The sequence below is a fragment of the Zingiber officinale genome, chromosome 4A, assembly GCF_018446385.1.
Source record: "Zingiber officinale cultivar Zhangliang chromosome 4A, Zo_v1.1, whole genome shotgun sequence".
Classification (NCBI taxonomy): Eukaryota; Viridiplantae; Streptophyta; class Magnoliopsida; order Zingiberales; family Zingiberaceae; genus Zingiber; species Zingiber officinale.
Window position 1 is genome coordinate 31,918,510 of NC_055992.1, and position 22,039 is coordinate 31,940,548.

General features: G+C 37.7%; 1 protein-coding gene across 1 annotated transcript in view; it reads left to right on the top strand.

The window, feature by feature from the left end:
• The first annotated feature begins 11,778 nt into the window (after nucleotides 1-11,778).
• LOC121972334 (proteasome subunit alpha type-5-like) overlaps nucleotides 11,779-22,039 on the top strand; it is a 42,621-nt gene continuing 32,360 nt past the window's right edge. The window contains exon 1 of the mRNA XM_042524015.1: nucleotides 11,779-11,911. Within this exon, the coding sequence (XP_042379949.1) occupies nucleotides 11,779-11,911 (133 nt within the window). The remainder of the gene's footprint in view (nucleotides 11,912-22,039) is intronic.

The following is a 22,039-nucleotide window of genomic DNA, read 5'->3' on the forward strand; positions in this document are numbered from 1 at the left end:
GCTATGCAATAAAAAAATTAACAACGAATCTATAATATGAAGTGACGAATTCAGATTCAATTGCAAAAACAAAAATATCTACTCTAAGGAATCAAACTTTAATGAAACTAAACATCCCTACAATCCAAATCTCAGACCAATTCGTCGTCTCCTTGCCGTCGCATAAGGAACAGCAGAGAACGCTCCAACTGGTGTCGGAATGGTATCCTCTAGCTTCAAGATGAACTCAGATTCACCTGTATTTCCATGTAAGTCTTTAGCAAGTTCAGGATTCAAAAATTCTTCTCTGTCGCACGTTGGATTTCTGACGCTGGAATCGCGAAGCTGGAAGGAGAGCTATGAAGGATGGATTGCTGTCGGGAATGGTCCAGGATCACCGGAGGAACGCCGCCGGTAATTCTGTAGAGGAATGGAAGCTCAAACCAGAAGAATGCCGCCAGTCTGAGGAGGAAGATGTGATTCGCAGCTACAGTACTCTTCCCACGAAATTGACTCACTGATAAAGAACGACGATCGAAAACTGGTCGTCGGATGTTGAGGAACTCCACGCCAATAAGGACGAGTTGAATTGCAGATCTAGATGCAGAGAGGAGAAAGTGATCGAACGCAGAGGAAAATGACACGATGAACAGTAGCGCAAGCTCACTGTTCATCGTGCCAGATTTTTTATTAAATACTTACGGTTTTGGCTCAAATTAAGGTGTGACTTGGGTTCAGGTTCAGTTGGGGTCTAGGTTCGGTTAAGCCCACATGTGGTTTTGCACAACTTCACTTGGTTAAATAGACCAAGTCTTCATTTGAATAATGACCCCTTTAGTACCCTACAATATCAACTTCAAATAATAAGGAATAAATCATGCATTAGAAGGAAGAACATCATAAAGCTCATGAAGACTTTGTTTGGTAAACATGATCAAAATTGGAAATTAAAATGTGCAAATATATAAAGATCACCACAAATTAACCTAAAAATAATGTAGCTAATCCTAGCTTATCAAATCCCCCACACTTATTCTTGCACGCCTCGTGCAAGTGAGATAATTAAAATAACAACTAAAATGGTACCTCCTTCTCCTAACTATTCTAGATCATGTTCACAAGATAGTAAAGGGAAGTTACCTGAAATTATTAAGTTTCATAAACTCAAACATTCATGCACTCTATTCTTACCTTGGTTCAACACTTAATAATTTCATCCATTATGAATAAAATGAAAATGATAACATTTCTAATTCTCACAAGGTAATTTGAAGTGACTCTCATCCTAATCTCAATTCTTGCAATGGTAGAGATCACTCAAGTTACTCATAGCAAAACTACTACCATAAGCTTGCTTCTCATCTATTCTTTACCTCTATCACAGATATCAAGGTGCACAATCATGAAATTTACAAACTTTGTATAGGAGAACATAATAAGAGGTGAATGAAAGAATTAACACTAAGAAGGTAAATAAGAAAACAAATTTTTCAAAGGATAAGTAGAAGACATGGAACCAAGATGTTATGTAATGATGCATTTCGGCCAAGCATGAAATTCTGCATTTCTTCTTTCACTGCATCTTGTTGCTGATTTGATCTGAAAACATACCAATCTGCACTCATCCAATAATTCCCACTTCATTTCTAGCATTCAGCTTATCCATTTAGTGCAGATTAGATAGCCTTATATTTTTTCTTATCTTCAAATCCTCAATTTACAACACCAATCTCTCTTCCTCTTATTTCAGTTAGCAACTAAAATTCAATTTCTACAAATTTTTAGTTGCAGATTCTTCAAAATCCCCAATCGAATATGAAATTCTTTGATTTGGTTCATCACATGCTCTGAATTACATCCATTCCTCATCAACACTTTAAAATCCTGATAACTTATAGCTACTGCACAGTGGTGATATGATTCTATCCTTTAGTTTACTGATTCTATTTCAGTACATTTCAGCCAAATTTTCCTAGAGAGTAAACCTTGGAAGAAAGTTCATTAAATAATGAATCAAGTTGGCTTTAATTCCATTCATTTCAGATTAGAATAGCAAGAAAACTTGGCACAAATCAGCAATTACCTATGGCACAAAACTGGACTTAATTAGAATCAGAATTCACTTCCACTTGTAGCTGCATATTCCTTTCTTTCATTTTTTTTTAACATCCTCTTCTGCATTTGACTGGTAGTAAATCTTAACCTCTTTTCCTACAATGGCACAAAAATTCAGCTTGTACTTGAACTTCCTGCATGCTTTAATTAAAGTCCAATACCAAAGCTACAGATTTAGTTCAGTCTTCAGTCTCCAGCTTTATTTTCCTGTTTAGTATCAAATTTCTTGTCTAAAGGTCTTGTAAACTCTTGAACTCCAATTTGCACAACAAATTGCTGATTTCAGTTTCTTCATATTCTGGACTTTGTATCAATTTATCACTGTTTATTTCCAGAAGACTTCAATACTTCTTCATCTTGTCTCTTAAGACCCTTTACAATGCATATCCGTGAGCTTTCCAATTTCCAGCAGCTCTAACTCATCACAATTCTCTTCCTAAATTGGCACAGAAATGCCACATTACTTGTGCTGTGTAATTTTGCATTTTCTGAATTCTTAATCTCTGTCATCTCAGCAAACATTCCTTTTTGTTTTCATTTGTTCCATTTCAGATATGGAATTCCATTGCCTTGAATTCAGTATCACTCACAGCTTGAAGTCCATCTCTGTCTTCTTGAATTCAGTATCACTCACAGCTTGAAGTCCATCTCTGTCTTCTTCTATTCTTCTCATCATCTGGTATCATCCTTCACTGCTATCAAATTTCATTGCTCTTCATCTTTTCAATAAAATACAACTTATAGAAGTTAATGATACCTGAAATCCATTGTTGCTTCATGTTACAAAACTTCATGTAATCTTCTCCTTTTCCTGATTTCATTTCTGAATTTTTTTGATACTCCCACAGCTCTTAACTTTTATAGAATTTCCCAATTCTGCATTTATCTCACAGAATTCTGAATTCTAGATTGGTACACTTGATATCCACATTTGATGTTACTGCTTTCTCACTTCAAGCTTCAATAATTTATTACCATAGAACTTTACAATCATTTAATCAAATAATAGCTTGAATTCCCGTTTTGTCTCAGCTTACTGCAACTTTAGAATCCAGCAATTTGATACTTTCAGAATTCTGTCCAGCAAGTTTGTAAAGAATAGAAAGGAAGTAAACAACAATTGATGTTGGAAATACAAGAGTTTCAATTAATTCCCAAAGACTTCAATGGCTAGACACACTTGATACCACATGTAACTAAATGTTGTTTCTAGCATTTTCGCCTCACTATTTAAAGTACCCATTGCTGCCATTTTCTTCAACTTTCCCAAGTAAATGATACTATGTTCAAGTCTTTGTTGATGAAATAATAACCACCAATTAAATTCCCCATTAAAGTCCTTTGTGATCAAATTTCAATATCATTTGTTTTCAGCATATTTTGCAGATACAAAACTGATGCAGAATGCACCTCCATATTCAACTCTGCATTTCAATTTCTGCAACTTCCCCAAGATCTATAAAAACTGACCATAGCATCAGTTTCCGGAATTCCAATCTATTCACAATCAAATGTATCAATTATTGAAACAAGACACACAATCAACAACTTCCATTGAACTTCCTCTATCCAGCAGAATTCACTTTCTCCAACAAAATAAAAGAACTCAATCAAAGACTAAACACCTCCCCCACACTTAATCTTTTGTGTGTCCCGTCCAAAATAAAATCATCACATAATATCCAAGGTAACCACATCCAAAGAAGTAAGACATGAGAAAAGAATAAAGATATGATGATTCATGATAAGAAAAAATAGCAAAGATGATTGTGGACAATAGGATACTGGAGTAAACTTCATAAAAATGACTCAACACTACTTTAGTGGTATTAAACAGATTTAAAGCAAGTTCTAGAGTGATATAAGCTACAAGTGCATCACTCAAATAGGCTCAAACCTCACTAAGTAAATAAAAGTTATCAACACATTCCATTAATCAAGAATCCATCACTTAGTATTAACCTCATGCAATCCTAGAGTCCATTCATGCTATAAAGTCTCTAAACTCAATAATCAAATTTAACATTCCTTTTCAAATCTCTAAAAATGATGCAAAGAATTGTCAAAAGGAGGAAGTACCATTTATTCCTAAAACAAAGACTACTAAACTTAAGGAAAAGGATAATTAACCTAAAGTTCGAAAAAAAATAATCAAGCAAGCATAACAACTACTAATGAGACTACAATTTATTAATGCAAAAAGAGAATTCTAAATGAAACCAAAAACTTTATCTAAAGAAATAAGAAGACTACTAAAATCCTAAAATTTATTCATTTTCAAAGAAAAAAAATAGAGTGAAACTCCCCTTTAACTCGGGTAGATAGTATCAATATGGTCCATTTCCTCCACCACCAAACCATTAACTCCTTCATGAAACTTCTTAAGCCTATGCCCATTCACTTTAAAAATCCGGTCAGTAGACATTTCCTGAATCTCAACTACTCCATAAGAGAAAACATTAGTAACACAAAAAGACCCTTCCCATCTAGATCTCAATTCACCTTTTATCAATTTGAGACGAGATCGATATAGAAGTACTTTGTCACCAATTTGGAATGCTTTCACCTCAATTTGTTTGTCATGAAATCTTTTGGTCTTTTCTTTATAGATCCGTGAGTTCTCATAGGCTTCCAATCTAATCTATTCAAGTTATTGAAGTTGCAATTTCCTTTCTTCTCCAACCGTGCTGCTATCAAAGTTGCATGCTTTAACTGCCCAATACACCCTATGCTCAATCTCCACGGGTAGATGACAAGCTTTTCCATACACAATCCTGTATGGAGACATTCCTATAGGGGTCTTGAAAGCAATCCTATAAGCCCACAGTGCATCATCAAGTCTTTTGCTCCAGTCCTTCCTATCTGGTCCCACAGTCATTTCAAGAATTACTTTTACTTCCCTATTAGACACCTCTGCTTGCCCATTTGTTTGAGGGTGATAAGATGTAGAAACTTTGTCTGTAATCCGATACTTATGTAGCAAAACTTTCATGTGTCTGTTACAAAAATGAGACCCTTGATCACTTATGATCGCCCTGGGTACTCCAAACCTGCAAAATATGTGAGACCTAACAAAACTAACAACAACAGAAGAATCATCAGTCTGAGTGGAAATGACCTCCACCCATTTGGTAACATAATCAACTGCCAATAAAATATATGCAAATCCAAAAGAGACAGGAAATGGACCCATAAAGTCAATACCCTAAACATAAAAAATCTCACAAAATAATATGAATTGTTGAGGCATTTCATTTCTAAGTCCTATGTTCCCAGTTCGTTGACACCTATCACATGATAGATAAAAAGCATAAGCATCACAAAAAAGGGTAGGCCAGTACAAACCACATTCTAATACTTTCCTAGCAGTTCATTGTGGTCCAAAATGCCCCCCACACTCAGAAGAATGACAAAAAGTAAGTACAGACTGAAACTTATAATCATGTATGCATCTCCTAATGATCTGATCACTATAAAATTCCCACAGATAAGGATCATCCCAAACATAGAATTTTGAATTACTTTTTAATTTATCTTTTTGAGCTTTTGAAAATTGTTTGGGATAAACATATGCTACCAAGAAATTAACTAGATCCGCATACCATGGTGACTCACCATGCAGCTATAGAAGCTGCTCATCCCTGAAATCATCAACAATAGTCGTATGATCCAAGTCTCCCTCAATTCTGCTCAAGTGATCTGCAACCAAGTTCTCCTTCCCGCTCCTATCACGTATCTCTACGTCAAATTCTTGAAGTAGAAGCATCCATCTGATTAACCTAGGCTTTGCATCAGGCTTCTTGAGGAGATATTTCAAAGCTGCATGATCAGAAAACACAACAACATGAGAGCAAAGTAGATATGATCTAAACTTATCTAAAGCAAAAACAATAGAAAGAAGTTCTTTTTCTATCGTGGTGTAGTTTGCTTTAGCTGAATCTAAGGTCTTAGAAGCGTAGCAAATAACGTGTGGAGCTCCATCCACTCTCTAGGCAAGTACAGCTCCCATTGCATAATTTGAAGCATCGCACATCAACTCAAAAGGTAAGGACCAGTCCGGGGGTCTGATAATAGGTGTTGAAGTAAGAGCCTCCTTCAATCTGTCAAAATCCTTTTTACACTTCTGATCAAAATGAAATATAACATTCTTCTGAAGCAACTGAGATAAGGGCAGAGCAATCTTACTGAAGTCCCTAATAAATCTCCTGTAAAATCCTACATGGCCAAGAAAAGCTCTAACATCCCACAAGCATGCGGGGTAAGATAAAGAAGATATAGCGCTAACTTTAGCAGGATCTACTTCAATGCCCTTCCTAGAGACTATATGACCTAAAACAATGTCATGCTCTACCATAAAATGACATTTTTCAAAATCAAGCACCAAGTTTGTCTCAATACATCTATCTAAAACCCTAAACAGATTTTCCAAACATGCATCAAAAGATGAGCCATAAATAGAAAAGTCATCCATAAACACCTTCATGCAATGCTCTAATAACTCACCAAAAATACTCACCATGCATCACTGGAAAGTCCCTAGAGCGTTACACAGTCTGAATGGCATCCTACGATACGCAAATGTACCGAAAGGGCAAGTGAAGGTAGTCTTCTCCTGGTCCTCTCAGTCGATGCAAATATGAAAATAACCAATGTAACCATCAAGGAAGCAATAATGTGACTTTCCTGCTAGCCACTTTAACATCTGATCAATGAAAGGCAAAGGATAATGGTCCTTTCGACTCGCTTGATTTAACTTCCTATAGTCCACACAGACTCTCCAAGAATTCTTCACTCTTGTGGGCACTAGTTCATTCTCTTCATTAGCTACCACTGTCACTCCTGATTTCTTCGAAACCACATGAATGGGACTTACCCATTTACTGTCAGAAATTGGAAGCAATAATGTGATCAAAGGGCAAGTGAAGGTAGTCTTCTCCTGGTCCTCTGGGTCGATGCAAATATAAAAATAACCAGTGTAACCATCAAGGAAGCAATAATGTGATTTACTTGGCAGTCTCTCCAACATCTGATCAATAAAAGGCAATGGATAATGGTCCTTTCGACTTGCTTGGTTTAACTTCCTGTAGTCCACACAAACTCTTCAAGAATTCTTCACTCTCGTCGGCACTAATTCATTTTCTTCATTAGCTACCATTGTCACCCCTGATTTCTTCGGAACCACATGGATGGGACTTACCCATTTACTGTCAGAAATCGGATAAATAATACATACCTGTAAGAGTCTAGTCATCTCTTTCTTTACCACGTCCAAGATCAAAGGGTTCAGTCATCTCTGTGGCTGTCTCATCGGTTTCACATCCTCCTCCAAATAAATCCTGTGCATGCAACTGGAAGGACTGATCTCAGGAATATCTGCCAGAGTCCATCCAAGGGTCTTCCTATACTGTCTCAGAATCTCTAACAATCTTTCCTCTTGATACGGTTTCAAATTCTGAGCTATAATGACAGGTAGCTGCTGATTCTCTCCTAAATAAGCATATTTCAAATGTTGAGGCAATGGCTTCAACTCATCCTACGTTTGATCAATAGTAGGTGATCCTAGGGGTAATGCTGCTAAGCACTCCCCTACACATACTTCTTCTTCTCTGAGCGATTCTAGGGGTAATGCTTCTCCTAAGTAATCCCCTACGCATTCACCTGAACTAGCATTCACTCTCATATCTAAGATATCCTCGAACAATAAATAAAATTCATTACCTTGATTAACATCAGTAGTATCTGAATCTGAATCTATTTCCGAAGAAAAATCCATGCCATCCAGCTCCTCTGAGATATCCAAGCTAAGTATAGAATGATCTTCTCTACGATGCTTCATAGCCTCAAAAATGCTGAAACGAACCACTGTATCTCCTATCTCCATGGAGAGAGTTCCTGCATGTACATCAATCTTTGTTCTCACAATCTTCAAGAATGGATGTCTAAGAATAAGTGGAGACCTATTTGCAAGCACATCACCCTCCATATCTAAGATATAAAAATCTATAGGAAAAATTAACTCCCTCACTTTCACCAATACATCCTCTATCAAACTAGTTGGGTGTACTTGACTTCGATTAGCTAATTGAATCACTGCACCTGTAGGTTGCAGAGGTCCAATTCTTAATGATTGAAAAATTGATTTCGGCATCACATTTATAGAGGCTCCAAGATCTAACATTGCATCCTCAAAAATACAATCTCCTATAACACAAGGTACTGTGAAAACTCTTGGATCTTTACATTTATGAGGAACTGGCCTAAGTAATACTGAGACATTTTTCCCCATACTAATCAATTCATTTCCCTTCAATTTCTTCTTGTGCACAGAAGGATCCTTGAGGAATTTGGCATATTTCATAATTTGTTTGATCATGGTTAGCAAAGGCACATTCACTTCAACCTTGCTAAATAACTTCACCAAATCTTGATATTCTCTAGCCTTTTATTCCTCCATCTCTTTTCTTGGTTGTATACTTCTTCGAGGGAAAGGTAGAGGAATAGAAGGGTTGGCTACTTGCTGGTGAAGATTCTTGCTCAGATTATGTGCTGAAGTTGAAGCTGAATGGTCAACTGCTGTTGAATTAAATTCCAAGCTGAAATATGCTCTATCAGATTGAGCAAGTTCTGAAATTGCAGGTTGAGTAAAATGTTGTTGATCAACTCCAGTAATGTCATTCTATGTTGCATATGTTTGCTCTGGATTTGCTGGAGAATTCTGGAACCTTTGTGAAGTTGAATCTGTAGCTGGTCTAGGTAAGCTCTGCTGTGATCCAGCTGATAAATTTTGATTTGGTTCTAAAATTGTTTTACCACTTCGCAGAGTTAATGCACTTACATTTCCCTTAGGGTTTGGAGTAGGTTGTGAAGGTAATTTCCCAGATCCTTGGTTCTGCATCTGATTAATGTTACTAGCCAGCTGCCCAATCTGTCTTTCAATGGTTTGCAGTGTTGTATCAGTCCTCTGCTGCTGTTGCATCATTTGTTGCTGTTGTTGCAACATTTGCTGCTGTTGTTGCAACATTTGCTACATCAAATCTTCTATTTTTAAGCTGCTAAAGTTGTTCTGAAATTGCATTGATCTCGAGCTTGAAGAAGATGCCAATGGCTGCTGAAATTGGTGTGTGCTGGTTTGTATTATTTGGTTGTTGGAAATTCTGCACATGTTGCTGAAGCTGCTAAAAATTAGTTTGTTGATTCTGTGGGTTCTGAAATTATGGCTAGATCGCATTATGTGACTGCTGGAAATTCTAAAATGGTGGAAATTGTTGATTTTGGCTGAAATTTTGTTGAAATTGTGGTTGCTAATATTGCTAAAACTGTTGAGAATGAACTGCTGGATGACTCTGAAAATGATGTTGATTCTGCTGATGTTGAAATGATGGCTGAGTAATCTGATTTTGTGGTGGATGTTGATAAAATGTGTTCCCATACCTCAAATTAGGGTGATCCCTCCATCCCAGATTATAAGTTGAAGAATTGGGATCATATTTGTATTGTTGATATTGAGGCCTTGAAATGGTTGCAACAGATTCATCTTGATGTAGGTTAGGATAATAATCTGAAGAGTGATCTTGGCTTGAACAAATCCCACATACTTTCATCATTGATAAAGGAAAATTTGAAACTTGTCAAGAATTTTGCAATGCCATTTGCTTCACTAGAGAGGTCAACTCTTGCAAATTGTTCCTAATTTCTTATTGCTCAGTTGAGACCAAATGAGTTTCATTAACCACTCTAGTACTAAGAGCTCTACTCCCAAATTGCCGTGAATTTTCTGCCATATTTGAAATAAGTTCTCTTGCTTGATCTGGAGTCTTATTCACCAAAGCTCCTCCAACTGCTGCATCTATCATGCTCCTATCCATGGGAAGTAGACCCTCATAAAAATATTGAACAAGAAGTTGATCACTAATTTGATGTTGTGGACAACTCAAGCACAGCTTCTTGAATCTCTCCCAGTAATCATAAAGAGTCTCTCCCACTACTTGCTGAATTCCACAAATGCTCTTCCTAATAGTTGCAGCCTTAGAAGCTGGGAAAAATTTCTCTAAAAATGCTCTCTTCATATCAATCCAACTCGTAATGTATTCAGCTGGAAGGTAGTATAACCAGCCTTTAGCTGCTCCCGTCAAAGAGAATGGAAAAGCCCTCAACTTAATGTCTTCTTCTAAAATCCCCTGTGGTTTCATGGTCGAACAAACCATATGGAATTCATGTAGATGCCGGTTGGGATCTTCTCCTGATAAACCTTGAAATTTGGGAAGCAGATGAATAAGTCCTGATCTGAGTTCAAAATCTCCTGCCAAATCTGGAAAAGTGATGCATGAATACTTATAAGCCACATCTGGAGCTGCAAGCTCTTTCATTGTTCGATTACTTTATGTTATTTGATTGTCCATAGTTGAAGAATTGCTTTCAAGAAGTCTTGCTGATCTAGCTTGCTTCCTCAAGGCCCAAAAGGTCCTCTCAATCTCCGGGTCAAGTTCTAGCAATGTTGCAAATGACGACCTAGTCATGCAAGCAAATCAACAATCAAAATTGCAGTAGATAATCAATAAAATCAGTGACACTAAAGCTGAGAAAAAGAAAATTATTCACGATCCAAAACAAACAAACAATTCTAACAAGGCAATGTGTTCCCCAGCAACAACGCCAAAATTTGGTAGCTATCCAAATTAATGTCACAAATAAACTCCCAAATTAATGTTATGGTCGAAAACCCACAACTACACAAGGAAATGTTTTAGTATAAGGGCCGAGTCAAATTTTTCGAGGATTATGCTAGAAACATGCTTGTTTTGGATTTAGAACACTCTTTTTGGGTTTTCTAGTTATGAATTGTGGTTAAGCATTTAAATGAAGTATTAAACTAGAAATGAATTTGCAAACACTACAACTACCTACTACAAAAATAAAGTCTTACTTAATAAGAAACCAAACACCACAAACCACACTTTCAATGGATAAAATTCAACAAAATTGCAATTATCAAAACCTACAAATTCTGAATTAGTCTAAAACAAACTAGAGAACTAACCTTAGGCTACCAGGAATTATTATAAAACTAATTCTATTTAACCAACTAAACTTACCTACTGAAAACCTAAGAACAGAATTGTAGCTTCGCATTGCAGAACACAACTCCACAAAAGCTTAACACTACATCTAATTAATTGCATCAAAAATTAATAAATCCATTAAACTAACTAAAATCTGTTAAACTAACTAACTTATCATCTAATGGTTCGCTAGAACAAAAATTACTAACAAAAACTTAGAATCCAGAATTACAGGAATTTCTACTGAGCTAAACGGAACAGAACAAAGAGGTGCAGAACAAAGCTATGCAGTAAAAAGAATTAACAGCGAATCTATAATCTGAAGTGACGAATTCAGATTTAATTGCAAAAACAGAAAGATCTACGTACTCTAAAGAATCAAACTTCAATGAAACTAAACATCCCTACAATCCAAATCTTAGACCAATTCGTCGTCTCCATGCCATCGTACAAGGAACTGTAGAGAACGCTCCAACTGGTGTCGGAATGGTATCCTCTAGATTCAAGATGAACTCAGATTCACATGTATTTCAACACAAGTCTTTAGCAAGTTCAGGATTCAAAAATTCTTCTCTATCGCACGCTGGATTTCTGACGCTGGAATCGCGAAGCTGGAAGGAGAGCTATGAAGGATGGATTGCTGTCGGGAATGGTCCAAGATCACCGGAGGAACGCCGCCGATAATTCTATAGAGGAATGGAAGCTCAAACCAGAAGAACGCAGCCAACCTGAGGAGGAAGACGTGATCCGTAGCTACTGTACTCTGCCCATGAAATCGACTCACTGATGAAGAACGACGATCGGAAACTGGTCGTCGGATGCTGAGGAACTCCACGCCGATGAGGACAAGTTGATTTGGAGATCTAGATGCAAAGAGGAGCAAGCAATCGAACACCGAGGAAAATGACACGATGAATAGTAGCGCAAGCTCACTGTTCACTGTGCCAAATTTTTGATTAAATACTTAGGGTTTTGGCTCAAATTGAGGTGTGACTTGGGTTGAGGTTCGGTTGGGGTCTAGGTTCGGTTAAGCCCACATGTGGTTTTGTTAGAGTGTATACTAAAAGTCTAGCTTTTGTAAACATTTATTTTGAAATAAAGAATCACATTGGTCAAAAATATCTACATTTATATGCTAAGTGTAGTTGTTCAATTAATTTATATTGTAGATAATATGGTGTGTGGTGTCACACACAGAAGATTATGTTATCGGTTCTTTATAAATTATAAACAGTAGCTCACGACTAAAATAGAAAGGAACAAACCATTGGAATAGTTATAGTGTAATTAGGTATTAGTTTATCTTGACTAATAAATTACACTAGTACACTTTGAGTGTATTGAGCAGGACCATTTAAGGTAAGTTCTTTTTATACTGACTTAATAAAAGAACAACACCTTAGTTATTATGGAAGTTTGTGCTCTTAATCCTAATATAATAACAAGCACATATATTTAGTATTTATTTCTTTAACTTATCAAAGGGTGAGATTTAGTTCGATAAATTAATAGGCCCGATGAGTTGGGAAATGATATTACTTATTGTGTGTGTTGTTGATTATAGAAGGAAACTATGTCCTAGTAATCTAGGTTGATAATGTTTCTAAGAGGAGCTCATAAGGATTGTCATGTTAAACCCTGCAAGTGGACTTAGTCCGACATGATGATAAGGTTGAGTGGTACTACTCTTGGACTAAGACATTAATTAAAATGAGTTCTCAGTAACTCAATTAATTAGTGGGCATCCGATATATTAACACAGGGAGATTAACACACTCATGATAAGAAGGAGCCCATAATATAATTTAGGATTGGTGCAGTAGTGCAATAATAACTTTCTAGTGAAATGAGTTATTATTGATGAACTTGAGTTGTGTGTTTGGGGTGAACACGGGATACTCGAGCTCGTCGGGAGGCCAAAACCAATTTCTCCTCTAGGTCCCTGTCATAGCCTCAATGAAGCTCAAATCCACTCATGAAAAGCCCATCTTGGTGTCCAAGAGGGGGTCGGCCCATGGCTTGGTGACCAAGCCATAGGGTTGGCCACTTCCTTCTCAAAGGGGTCGGCCCCTTGCTTGGTGCCCAAGCAAGAGGGGGGGTCGGCCACTATAATTCAAAGTATGAGGGGTATTTTGAATTTTTAAAATCTTCTCTTTGTAGATATCTACAAGTTTTAATAGAGAGATTTTAAAATTATAAAACTTTCCTTATTTGAATTAGGCCACATGGTTTAAAAGAAAGTTTTTAAAAGTTTTAAAACTTTCCTTTTTAAACCATCTACATAATTTTTAAAAAGAGAATTTTAAATTTAAAACTTTCCTTTTTTATAACCATGTTAAAAAAGAAAATTTTAAATGAGAAGTTTTAAATCTTAAAACTTGTTTTAAAATTTTCTTTCCACGTTAGGAAATTAAAAGAGAGCTTGTAAAATATTATAAGAGCTTTCTTTCTTTGCTTATAAAATTTTTACAAAATATTTTTTTCTTCTTTTAAGGGTCGGCCACCCTTGCTTAGTGCCCAAGCAAGGGGGATAGTCATTCAATCAATTAAAAGGAGAAAAGGAAATTTAAAAGGAGAAAAGGAAAACAAGAGGAAGATTTTAATTTTTATAAAAAACTTTCTTTATTTACCTTGGGCAAGTATTATAAAAGAAGGGGAGGAGAGACCTCATGATGTATCAATTCTTATTCTATTGCTTGTGCTCTCTCTTGTAACCGACCCTCTCCCTTTTCCTTTCCCCTTGCTCTCTTTTTTCTTGGTGGTGATGGTGGCTGAATATTAGAGAAGAAGGAGGAGCTTTTGGGTGGTGTTCATCTTGGAGGATCGTCGCCCACATGAAGTCCAAGAGGAGGCGAGGAATACGGCAGAAGGTCTCGAGGTTATTAGCATACAAAGAAAAGGTATAACTAGTAATTATTTTCCGCATCATGCTAGTTTTTCTTTGTATGAATTCCAAACACAAGAGACATATGATTCTAGAGTTTCGAATTTGTGATTCGAGTTTGTGTTTTTTTTATTTTTTGAATTTGTGATTCGATTGTTCTTTTTGGTTAAATCTAGAGTTATATAAGGAAATTAAATATTAGCTTTCCTTAAAAGGCTTTGTCTAGGCGGTGGTGGATGATCCCATACCCAAGAAGGACTAGTGCCTCACCATGTAGTCCTAGAAGCCAATTTTGAAAATTAATATTTAATTAAATTTATAACATAAGTGGATTTGGATCAATAATGTTAAGCATCATTTGCGATCCAAATCTAAACCATTAAGAATAAATAAGTTAAATTTGGAATCAATAATGTTAAGTTCCATTTGTGATTCCTAATTTAATTTCTAAAGAACACAATAGGTTGTTTAGGAAAGGTTCGACATTTGTACAAAATTTTTGTACAATGGAGCCGGTACGATCTTCGTAGGACCAACCAACAATTGGTATCAGAGCTAGGGTTTACCTCTGTGTATTTTGGTTTTCAGTTAATTATGCACATGTCATACATAATTTAGGCAGGATAATAATAGGATGTGCTAACTTTGTGGTTGCAAGCTCCAACTATTATGGATTATGGTTGTTGTGTGTGATTGGACAATTGGACATGTCAAGGGCATTTTATTGTGTGTGCATGATTGTAATATTAAATATAGAAGGAGCTGTATTAGTTATTAGTATTTTACATTTTTGTTTCGATCTAGATTACATGTATATTCCCTTGTGGAATATAGGATCGATAAATGTAAAATTCTATTTTTGTCGCAGATCGTATCCTTACGAGGCGTGGTACTATTAGAGCACCAGAGACGCAGCAAAAAAGGAAGCAAGATGGATGCGGCGACTGGACCCAATTGCAGTGGCTAAAGATGGCAGCAGCTAGGGTTGGCAGCACACGGAGGACAGTGATAGAAAATGCCATAATAGTTGGAAAAATATTTTTCCATATTTGTTCCTTTATTAGCTGTGATGTGTGCTTGCATAGTTTAAAATTCCTCACCTTAAATAACTAAGTGGGAGAGGTATTTTTAAATAAATTCCATGGTCTCCATTATTGGTTTGTAAGTGATGCAAACAAACTTGCGCGTTGGCTCTGAGTGCCTTCCTCCATATCGGATGAGTTTGTTTGTGGATCACTAGATCAAACTTCCATTTTTGGATGACTATAGGAAATTAATTAGGAGTGTGTGATCTTCCCCATCGGAAGGGGCACAATCTTATTTAATGGACTAAGTGTCAAGTAATGGTATACACTTAAGCACATCTAATAGTATCCTCCCCATCGGAGTCACTACTATTATTTGTGTGACCAAAGGAAAACCAACTATTAATTTTATTTGTCATAAAGTTAGGTTGACAAGAATAAAATTAATGGGTAAAACCTCCTCTTATAAATGTTTGATTTTGTATACGTCCACACTATCGTGGCATGCAAAATTCATGATGATTTGAGGTGTTGGTTAATTTAAATAGTATTGTTTGAGGAATCAATATTATTCTAAATTTAGAGTCTTGACCAAAGTTTATTTTGTGATTCTTAGGATGACTTTCAATCCACTGGCCATTATTCTGAAAGAGAACAGACTTATTGGTCCAAATTATATAAATTGGAAAAGAAACCTGGACATTGTTCTAACTGCTGAAGGCTATAAGTTTGTACAGTCAGAGGCTTGCCCAAATACGCCTAATAGTGATTCTACCCCAGAGAAGATTGAGTATCATAAGAAATGAGTAAAAGCAGATGAGATGGTGCGGTGTTACATTTTGGCTTCGATGTTAAATGTATTGCAACATCAACATCAAGATTTACCAATTGCTTATGATATAATGAACAATCTCAAGGATCTCTTTGGACATCAAGATCGTGTTGGGTTTTTCAAGCCACGAAAACCGCTTTTCGCGTTGCGGAAACCCCGAAACCCCCAACCACGGATCCGTGCGAAGTAAAAACTTTCGAAAGCATACAAGTACGAGTTTACAAAAACCTAGATCTACTCTAGATCTACAAACAAGAAGAGCTTATACCTTCGATGCGTGCCCTTTTCGTATCCCGCTCGTCCAAGGAGATGTCGGATCTCAAGTTGTCAAGGTAGACAACTCTCTATGCGTATCCACACGAACAACTCGATGGAGGGAGAACCTTTGAGTGTGCTAGCATTCCAAGAAGGTCTCGGCAATGGAGAGGAGAGGGAGAGAAAAATTGAAGCAAGGAAGAAGATGAAGGAATCAATGAGAATAACTCACAAAAATGAAACTTATTCCCCCAATTGATGTGGCCGGCCACATTAAGAGGATGTGTAACCTCCATAGAATGCCAAGAGTCACAACTCTTGGTAACTCCCATGAGGTGGCATCCCACTTAAGCAACCATGATGATGTGGAGCATCATCATTGGCCCACTCAATGCCAACTCACCAATGAGGTGGCATAAAGTCAAGTCAAACTTGACTCTTCATCTTCCTCTCAAGTCAAGTCAAACTTGACTTAATCTCTCTCATGGTTGATCTAATCCAACCATTTAATTCAAGGCAATTTAATATAATGAATCTAATTCATTTAATTAAATTGATTCAATGAGTCCTAATCTAAATTAGACTCATTGAACACATGAATCAACTTGAGTCCAACTCAATTAGCCCAATTAGGATTACTCTTAATCCAATTTGATTCATCAAATGAATCTAATCCTCTTGGTTCATCATATGAACCTAATCTCCATCTAATTGTCCTTAGTGTGTGACCCTATAGGTTCTTGTAACGTTGGCAATGCCCCTAAACCCATTTAGGGGCATAAGTAATGAGCGGTATCTAGCAACACATCATCACTACCCAATGTTACAAGAATGTTGAGATCCAACATCACCTTGTGACTACTAATTGTGACTCCTCACAATATATGACAAGTGTCCTTCTATCCTAGACATCTAGATTGATCAATGTGAGGCATAGACCGTGTCATCCTCTGACCAATCTAAATCTTGAACTCCAAGTAGACTCACTCGATCAAATGAGCTCAATATCTCATATTGACTCATTTGGGCATGGCCATGCACTTCGTGGTCTCACTCTATCAAGAATATCGATGTCTCTCCCGTCATATAGGAGGGATATATCCCATCTACATCACTCATATCCCTCTGCATAATTCGTTACATACCCAGTAATCGCCTTTATAGTCCACCCAATTACGGGTGACGTTTGACGAAACCAAAGTACATAACTCCTTATGTAGGGATCCATGGTGACTTCAGGTCCAAAGACTAGTAGTCATACTAATAGCCACATGAGAAAGTATATGACACTCATTTAACGATCCATGATACTTTTTCATGACGGGTCATTCAGTATACATTCTCCAATGCATACCCATGTGTTAACTTGATATCTCTATATCCATGACTTGTGAGATCAAGTCATCAAGTTGACCTACATGCTAGTCTTATTGCATTAACATTGTCCCTGAATGTTAATACTCGACTAGGAATGATTAAGAGTAGTGTTCCCTATACATCTCACCATCGGTTCAACTAACCGATTGATATAGGTGAGAACCTTCTACTCAAGGACGCTATTATACTTAGTTTCTTTGGCACCAATACAAGTAAGTATAATAACCAAAACACATACCTTTATTTATATAAGAATATGATAGAACAAGTCTATAATACAATCATCAAATGATTGACTCTAGGGCTCTAACTAATAATCTCCCACTAGCACTAGTGCCAATCAGTGTAGGCTCTAAGCCCCAATAACCTAGTGTGACCATCATGCTTCCTCTGTGCCAAAGCCTTGGTCAAGGGATCTGCGATGTTAGCCTCTATAGGTACTCTGCATATCTTCACATCTCCTCTCTCGATAATCTCTCGAATGAGATGGAAGCGCCATAGTATGTGTTTGGTCCGCTGGTGTGAGCGAGGTTCCTTCGCCTATGCTATAGCTCCATTATTGTCACAATAGAGCTCAATAGGGTCAGCGATACTGGGAACCATCCCAAGTTCAGTGATGAACTTGTGGATCCAAACTGCCTCCTTTGCTGCCTTTGATGCAGCAATGTACTCGGCCTCTGTCGTAGAATCAGCTACTGTGTCCTGCTTCGAACTCTTCCAGCTCACAACACCACCATTTATGCAAAATACAAACCCTGACTGCGATCGGTAATCATCCTGATCGATTTGGAAGCTGGCATCACTGTAACCCTTTACAGCTAGCTCATCATTGCCTCCATATATCAAGAAATATTCTTTAGTCCTTCTTAAGTACTTAAGAATATTCTTGACCGCTATCCAGTGACTTTCACCTGGATCTGACTGGTATCTGATCGTCATGCTCAAAGCATACGAGACATCAGGTCGAGTACATAGCATGGCGTACATGATAGATCCTATGGCTGAGGCATAAAGAATCTGATCCATGCGGTCTCTCTCCTCTCTAGAAGAGGGACCTTGAGTCTTCGAAAGACTTACGCCATGTGACATCGGCAGAAATCCCTTCTTGGAGTTCTGCATGGCAAACCGAAGGAGTACCTTGTAAATATATGTACTCTGACTTAGGCCAAGCAATCTCTTAAATCTATCTCTATAGATCTGTATCCCTAAAATGTGGGATGCTTCACCTAAGTCCTTCATTGAGAAACATGTCCCTAGCCAAGTCTTGACAGACTGTAGCAAAGGGATGTCTTTCCCAATGAGAAGTATGTCATCCACATACAATATGAGGAAGACAACTATGTCCCCTACAACCTTCTTGTAGACACAAGGTTCATCTTCATTCTTAATAAAACCAAACTATTTGATTGCATCATCGAATCGAAGATTCCAGCTCCGAGAAGCTTGCTTTAGTCAATAAATGGACCTATGCAGCTTGCATACTCTGCTAGTATGTTGTGGATCTACAAAACCCAAAGGTTGTGTCATGTACACATCCTCGAGCAGGTTTCCATTCAGAAACGTGGTTTTGAAATCCATCTGCCATATCTCATAGTCATGGTAAGCTGCAATAGTAAGCATGATCCGAATGGACTTAAACATCGCTATTGGAGAAAAGGTTTCATCATAGTCAATACCATGAATTTGCTTGAAACCTTTAGCTACCAAGCGATCCTTATAGATAAGTCCATCCATGTCAGTCTTTCTCTTAAAGACCCACTTACACCCAATGGGTTTTACCCCTTCAGGTGGATCAACCAAAGTCCATACTTGGTTGGTGCACATGGATTCCATCTCGGATCTCATGGCCTCAAGCCATTTCTTGGAATCTGGTCTCATCACAGCTTCCTGATAGGTAGTAGGCTCATCCTCTATGAGCACAACGTCATCATGGTCAGACAAGAGAAATGAGTATCTCTCAGGCTGACGACGTACCCTATCAGACCTGCGAAGAGGTATGTCTACTTGAACTGGTTGTTGTTCCTCAACTCCTTGTGGAACAACATCATCCACAACACTTTGTGGTTCTAGTTCAACTTCCATCGAGGCTTCAGTGCTATTGTTCACATCTTGAAATTCTTCAAGATCAAACATGCTCCCACTAGTCTTTCTAGAAACAAAGTCCCTTTCTAGAAAGAGTACCCCAGTATTTGCCACAACTATCTTGTGCTGACTGGGAATGTAGAAGTAATATCCCTTAGTTTCCTTGGGTTATCTAATAAAGTAGCACTTGCCGGATTTAGGTCCTAACTTGTCTGAGACTTGACGTCGAACGTAAGCCTCACAACCCCAAATCCTCATGAAAGACACCTGGGCATCTCTCCCAGTCCATATCCTATATGGTGTCTTTATCACGGCCTTGGATGGAACTCGGTTGAGTATAAAAGCTGCCGTATCTAGAGCATAGCCCCAAAGGAATGTCGGAAGATCTGTGTGACTCATCATAGATCGTACCATATCTAATAGGGTATGATTCCTCCTTTCGGATACACCATTCCATTGTGGTGTTCCAGGAGGAGTGAGTTGGGATAGGATCCCACACTCAGCTAGATAGTCACGAAACTCATGGCTAAGGTATTCTCCACCTCGATCTGATCGAAGTATCTTAATACTCTTGCCAAGCTGGTTCTGTACTTCATTCTTGAATTCTTTGAATTTTTCAAAGGATTCTGACTTATGTGTCATCAAGTACACATAACCATATCTACTGAAGTCATCAGTAAATGTGATGAAGTACCTATAACCGCCTCTAGTAGCGACATTGAAAGGGTCATATACATCACTATGTATAAGTCCTAACAAATCAATCGCTCTTTCGCTGTGCCCACTAAAGGGAGTCTTGGTCATCTTGCCTAGTAGGCATGACTCGCACGTCTCATAAGATTCAAAATCAAATGAGTCCAGCAAACCATCCTTTTGGAGCTGGGATAAGCGCTTGTCATTTATATGACCTAAGCGACAGTGTCAGAGATAGGTTTGGTTCATGTCATTTGACTTGAACCTCTTGGTATTTATGTTATAGATAGGACTTTCAAGGTCTAGAATGTAGAGTCCGTTCATCAGAGGTGCACTACAATAGAATATATCTTTTAAATAAACAGAACAACATTTGTCCTTTATTATAAAAGAGAAACCTTTCTTGTCCAAACAAGAAACTGAAATTATGTTCTTAGTTAATGCAGGCACATAACAACAATCATCTAATTTTAGTACAAGCCCAGACGGTAGAGATAGATAGTAAGTTCCTACAACAACAGCAGCAACCCGTGCTCCATTGTCTACTCGTAGGTCTATCTCGCCCTTTGTCAATACTCTGCTATTTCTCAGCGCTTATACATTAGTACAAATGTGAGAAGCACATCCGGTATCTAATACCCACGATGAAGAAATAGAGAGGTTGACTTCTATAACATTTATACCTGAAGTAGAAATCTTATTTCTCTTCTTCTTAAGATCTTCCAGGTATCCTATGCAGTTCTTCTTCCAGTGCCCTGCTTGTCCTCTATACAGTTGACAAAGATGTTCAACCATATCATAAGCGCCCATTAACTCGTGTTGCTTCTGAAGCTCAGAGTTCATGGTCGTGAGCATAAGACAGGACACATCTAATGCATCATCTTGATGCTTCTTGTAAGCATCTCGGTCAGCTCGCATGGCAGTGGCAGGAGGAGCCTCCGGAATGGGCTGCTCCAGAACGTACAGTTTACGTTATTGGGTGAGAACTATTCTCAAGTTCTTGTACCAGTCCAAGAAATTTGCTCCGTTGAGCTTGTCCTTCTCAAGGACAGAATGCAGGGAGAAAGATTTCGTATTCGACGTCATGGTTATCTACAACAGAAAAATGCAGAAAAATAAATATCATATTCTTTTAAATCATTTAATTAGGCCTTTAACTAAATGATGCTCCCACTGAATTCTATAATTCATGTGGGACAAGATCCACATCATACTAACCCTTGAGTTAGCTTTGGCTAATACGCCCAAGACTTAGTATGATCGGTAGGTAATGATTTACCAATTACATCTCTATGCAACTCTTGTTTATAGGATCATTATCCGCAGTTATATTAAAACTTGAGTTAGCTTTGGCTAATACACCCAAGAATTAATATAAATGTGATTTATGTCCTATCTTTCCAACCGTTGGAAGAATGCCTATAGTTGTACTCGATCCAACCGAGTTAACTAGGAATACTCAATCTAATTGAGTTTGTACTCACCCATGCATTGATAAGCGGGACCAAGATTGTCCCTCCGTACCCTACCAAGATAATATGTGTTGCTCTGCTTTGGCAGATTCAACAACACATGTGATCGAGGTAGTGATAGGTATCATGGCACGGTAGGCATTTGAGTTGATACGATTTAGATCTAATCTAATCGACGATGTGTATCATATACTCGATTTAGATCTAATCTAATCATAGAGGAGGTGCATCATGTGCGCGACTTAGATCTAATCTAATCGTCGAGA